This window comes from Galeopterus variegatus, unplaced genomic scaffold, assembly GCF_000696425.1.
Source record: "Galeopterus variegatus unplaced genomic scaffold, G_variegatus-3.0.2 Scaffold2430, whole genome shotgun sequence".
NCBI classification, from domain to species: domain Eukaryota; kingdom Metazoa; phylum Chordata; class Mammalia; order Dermoptera; family Cynocephalidae; genus Galeopterus; species Galeopterus variegatus.
In genome coordinates, this window is record NW_007728541.1 from 254,601 (window position 1) to 260,590 (window position 5,990).

Genomic DNA, 5,990 nt, shown 5'->3' on the forward strand with positions numbered 1-5,990 from the left:
CGAGCCCCCTCCTCCGCGTCCCTCACCGCGGTGGCCGGGAGCGCCCGGTGGCGCGTCCCACCGAGACCTGCGCCGGCCCGAGCAGCCCCGCCGCTGCTGGCACGCGCCACGGATCGGTACATTTATGGAAAACTGCCCGACGTTCTCTGTCCACCTTGCTCTTTAATGAAACAGTGACTTTTCAAAAAGGAAATTCATCAGGACGACTACCACTGATCTCCATCACATGGGCACGCTCTGCCCTCTGGCCGCCGTCCACCTCCTACTGTCTTCTGTGGTTTTTCTCCTCCGTCTCCCACCCCCGTTATCATCGCATCAGTATTTTGACCCTCTTTGTGACATTTGTTTTTATGACTGTTCTGTTCAATTGGGGCGTGTATTTTTCCCTCTATATTTGTATTTCACTTTCGTAACATTTTTCTTACCCCCCCCCCCCGCTTTTTTATATTGACTAGGGGTTTTTCCTGAAAATTCTCCTAAAGGTGACGGTCTTGTTTCGTGTTTTCTTTGTGCCATTTCTCACAGCGTTTTGCTGATGGTTTTCCCGGGTGTGTGTCTAAGCACCTTCGGGAAAAGGCTAGAAATGTGAGGAACGGAGTGAGGTGCAGGGAACAGTGGAGGGACTTTTATTTCCTGAAAAAATAGTGTGTTCCCGTTTTTCTAAAAGAAGGAAAAAAGGGAAATCTCATTTTTACCAAAGAAGTGATGTTCTATTTCCCCCCGAATGTTAAGTTCGTGTTGATCCTTGAGCAGAACCAAGTTCAGCATGTGACCTTGTCCCCCTGCATGGCTTATTTATCCATGCTGGCAGAAGCAATCAGCTACTGTGGTAACTAAATCTCCAAAAATCCAGGTTGCTGCTGCTTGGCATTCTTAGTCTTGATGCCTCTCTGGAAAAGATGTAGAAAACGAGTAGGTCACGGGGCTAGCCTGCACACAGAATGAAAAGAAGGTGCCGGAGAAATTCACGGAAGAAAGAATGAAGTTGAAATATCAATTAGAATTTTCTTTCTGTAGATGAGATTGGCGTGAGTGTGATTAGGCAATAGGCCCTTTTTTCTTCCTATATAATTATGCATCTGTAATTTAGCCTTGTAGAAGTGGAAAACATTTCTGCTGTTTTCCAGTGCACTTAAAAATCAAACCTCATGTTGTGAGTATAAGAAAACTTATTACCCCAGAGGTGCTTTTCTCCTGGCATCAGCTCTTGCGAGAGGAAACAGTGAGAGTCAGACTGAAAGAAGTCACCTGCATTGTTCTGTGCATTGTGGCCAGTGAATACTGGTCTCAAGTACCAGAGAAAAGTTAAAACACCTGAGCAAATCAATTTTGCACATCGGGTAGGTTATAAAAGTGCTAATAGTGATCACTGTCCAGACTTCAATAACCACAAATGCCCAGCTAAAGAGAATGACCATCAATCATTGGTTTCTCCCTCCTTGTTGCAGTTCTGGAAATGCTGGGATGGTAGCACTTTATTATGATTATTTTAATAGAGAAGCAGGGGATGGCTCTGGAAGTCATGGGACTCCCTAGCTGACAAAAAGAACTTCAGGAAATAACTGCGTTGCCAGGACGGTCAGTGGTGGGGATTTACTGTCTGTTCTGTCCTTTTAGTTAACATCTATCCAGAGAGAGGGGTTATAAAAAAGGAAGAAACCAGTATACCTTTTGATGTGGAATATATTAAACAATGTTATAGTTCACAAAGTAGAATGCTGAGCTGAAAACCTGACTTCCTACTGTGACTCATCGTATCACTGAGACTATTTCACCCTTCTGTGCCTTTATTTTTCTTTCTGTAAAAAGGCAGTAATGATAAATTATAACAGTTTCCCTACCCAGAGATATCAAAAAGATGCTACAGTGAATGTTGAAGTACCTTGAACTCCTTAAATCAAAGGTGGTATAAAAATGCATAAGAATTTACTATCAGAAAAAGGTAATGTTCTCTCCCACACTGATCCCTACTAATTCTGTATTGATCTAAAGGCAATTAAATGATAGGAGATGTATACAAATATAGGTCTGTGTCTCTGTATTATAGAGATGTATGTGACAAATGTAAACAAAATGAAATGAGAGCAATAATGAAAAATTATTTGGGAGATGTGATAAAGAGATTATTAAACTTACATTTGACCATAAATGATTTTTTTTTCATGGCTTGCTAAAACAGGGCTCATTGTAAAATCTTGATCCAACTTATTCCATGATTTCTGTGGTGTGCTGTGGTGTCAAATGTTGGTTTTATTGTGTCTTATTGGTTGTTCCCTCAACAACAAACTTGGGACAGAAAATACTTGCTTTGGTGATACACCTGCTATTGATCTCATAAGAAAATTCTTGAAAATGCAGCCTGGTTACTTAGTGAAAGAGTTGAAAGGGAAGTGGAGGGTAATGTCTGCTGCCCATGTTTAAGGAGAGTTAATTTCTCTCTCTACCTGCAAATGCAAAGAGCAGTTTGAATGTGATGTATTGGAACCTTCATATGGCAGGGGAAAGAGGAATTCTGGTTGTGCAACAAACCACCCCAAAATGTAGTGGCTTAAAACAACCACCATTTATTTAGCTCACAATTCTATGGGTTGAATCCACTTGGAATTTTGTTTCAAATAAAATGGTGCGGCAAATAGTGCTTCTGGGCACAAAAGAGAACATTTCCCAGCCCCTAAAAGTGAGTGCATCAGATTGTGCATCTCGCTTTTTTTGATGCATCGGATTGTGGATTTGTATGATGGAAGAGACACCACATTCATGTTTAAGTATCAGAATAATTCCTTCCAAGGTCAAATATAGTTAATTTGAGAATTGGGTCTACTGTACTACTTCTGCATTATATTGGCACAGAAAGTTGAAGTGAGTACTTATAAAATCAAGAAAACTGGTGAGATAACCTTGGAAAGAGGAACATGTTACATAAACAAATAAAAGATCTAGTGTTCACCCTTTACACTGATTCAACAAACAAACTCTTTTTATGATTATGTGCTGGGCAAAAGGGTGAACTTGAGCAAAGGCACTGACTTTGGTGGAAGAAACATAGTTTTGAAATGTTTGCTCTTTGAGTCTCTGCTTTTGGGTGGTATGCGGTACCCTGTGCACAAGTTGCATAACTACCTTTTGGGAGAGGGTACAAAGCATTCAAGGCCCTAAAGGCCCCGATGATGAGTCATCATTTTTATCTAGTGTGCTTTTAGTGCTCGGGCCCTGAGCACCTTGAGAAAGGAGATGGAAACAGCTGGAGAGTCCAGAGTTAGGGAAGATGGGACAGTGTTCTGCTCCAGGCACCAGAGAAGGCTGCTGGGAAGGGGTTGTCTGTGGAATTCCTCACCCCCAAGTTTGTGCTGGTGAACAGACTACCTCAAAACTACTAAAGCCTTGCCAGAAAGGAGGTGGGACCTGAAATGGGTGGGACCCATTGGGCAGTGGCAGGGCCAGCAGTGGGCACAAGTGGAATCCAGGTGGCATCATTGAAAACCAAGTCTAGAGGTGCAAAGGGAGCCAATATCCACTGACAACCCTGGACCCACACTCCCATGCCAGCCCCACTAAGGAACTGCCTCCCTTGTCATAACAATTCCATGTCCCCCAAGGTTTGAACCAGAAGGAGCACTGAATAAATTTCCAGGTGGACAGGGACACCTACTTGACCTCTGACTGTGTCCCTCTTGGCACCCTCCGCCATGGTTTCTCAGGACTCTGGTGAGTCTGATTGTCTCTCTACCTCCCTACGTGCTCCACAGTTGTCTTGATCCCAGGATGAGGTGGAAACTCGTGCCTGGTTAACATCTTTCCTCAGTTCATTCCTCTTAGTAAAACTGATGCACAGGAATGCTTTAAAAAACAATCTTTACAAATAAGATTACGGATGGCATGAAAGTTAAGATGACAAATTTCAGGTCTCACAGTAACTTCATGCGGGCCAAGGAGCTGGAGAAATTACCCTCTTCCCCTTGTAACAGAACGAGCAGAATTTTTGCAGTCAGACCTGGTTCACAGCTCGGCTCTGCCACCAAGGACTTACCCTCGACAGCCGCTTCGCTTCTTGGTCTTACTTCCACATGTATAAATGGAAGATAACGATATTAGCTCATAGGGCTAGCGTGAGAGTGACAAGGAACGAGCATCAGCGGAATTCTTGGAAGATGCAGTAGTAGAGATCCAACTGTTTTACACCACTGTCCTTCTCCGTCTCTGACACCTGTCCATCCCTAGACACTGAAGCCACGTTTCCTTCCTGAGTCAGACCACATAACTATAAGCAAGCTCTGCTACCCACCTGGGACATCTTCCTACTCTTCGAAACTAGGTCCGAGAGGCACATCTTTGCCGCAGCCGATCGACAAGACTGTGGTCGCTGACCCAAAGGTGGTTGTCTTCTGCTGACGTGGCACACTGACGGAAGTGGACTTATGCTGCATAACTTCGTGTTATGCTGTGTTGAAAGACAACAATTAAAATGGCCAGTGGTGGGCCTTTGTCTCATAGCCCCTGATATTTGGGGAGACTGAAGAACACCCTGATGTGTCGGTTGAAAGGGTATGTGTGTGTGTGTGTGTTTTCTCTTGGTGTTCCTGGTACCTCTGCCAGTTCGGGAAGAATAATAAATTGGCCACCAGCTCACAGGAGGTGGTATTATAGGCCCAACTCCTTCAGGAGGGGACTGGAGTCAAAAAAAATGTTTTTGCTGTAAATCCAGGCTCTTGATTTCTCAGGGGCAGGTATAGTCCAGGAAACAAAGGCTGCACAGACTTTAAAATCATGAGAAAAACTGCATTCTTATGGTGAGACTCTTAGAAGTTGCCTTCATTTAGGCAGAGGCAATAAAACATGAAAAAACAAATTCATTTTTATTGGCTTTTATGGCCTCTCTATTTCAATGGCAAGGAAGCCATGAAAAAAAAGTGCATATTTAAAGCTCTTAGAAAAGCTTTGTGTAAGTATTTACTATATTGGTGGAAAAATAAACATAATTTTTTACATCAGGTTTATTAAGTTTGTTATATACAGTAAAATGTACCCTTTTTAGGAACACAGTTTTATAAGTTTTGACAAAAATATAAAGTTGTGTGCCCACCACCACCACAATCAAGTTTTAGAATAGTTTCAGCACCCTAAAATTCTCCCTTTGTGGTCAGTCCCCTCCCCACTACCCCCAGCCACTAGCAACACTAGCTGTTCTTTGTTCCCACAGTTTTGCCTTTTTCAGAATATAATATAAATGGAGTTATACAGTAGGGAGCTGTTTGAGTCTGGCTTCTCTCAGCATAATGTCATAGAGATCCATCCAAGTTGTTGGGTACGTCGGCAGTTAGTTTTTTTATTGCTGAATATCATTTCATTATATATATGTACCACAGTTTATCTACCCACCAACATTTAGGTTCTTTCCAGTTTGATGCAGTTACAAATAACGCCACTATTGTGTGAATATGTGTTTTCATTTCTCTTGGGTAAATATCTAGGAGTGGGACCATGGGACCATATGGTAAATATATGTTTAACTTTATAGGAAACTGCAAAACTGTTTTTCCAAGTGTCTGTACCATTTTGCATTCCCATCAGCAATTAACGAGAGCTGCAGTTACTCTGCTCACCAGCACTTGATGTCGGCAGCTGCTTGCTTGTTTGCCTTCTTGTTAGCCATTGTAACAGTTGTGTAGTATCTCGTTGTGGCTTTGATTTGAAGTCAATGACTGAGCATCTTTTCATGTGTTTATTTGGCCATCTATATCACTTATTTGGTGAAGTATGTTCAAACATTTTGCCCATTTTTAATTGGGTTATTTGTTTTCTTATAGACTTTTGAAAGTTCTCTCCATATTCTGGATGCAAGAATATGTAGGTTTTTAGAGACTTTCTATTTCAGTGACAAGGAAACCATGGCACGTACATATTCAAAGCTTTTAGAGCATTCTGTATTTACTATTATTAATTAAAAATAAAGACATTACAACTTCGCATTTTTAAAAAAATTAACTTTCAGG

At 41.9% G+C, this 5,990-nt stretch overlaps 1 protein-coding gene across 1 annotated transcript in view; it reads left to right on the forward strand.

Moving 5' to 3' along the window:
- TNFRSF11A (tumor necrosis factor receptor superfamily, member 11a, NFKB activator) overlaps nucleotides 1–5,990 on the forward strand; it is a 94,712-nt gene that overhangs the window by 61,499 nt on the left and 27,223 nt on the right. Inside the window, exon 11 of the mRNA XM_008581670.1 lies at nucleotides 526–602. Within this exon, the coding sequence (XP_008579892.1) occupies nucleotides 526–602 (77 nt within the window). The remainder of the gene's footprint in view (nucleotides 1–525; nucleotides 603–5,990) is intronic.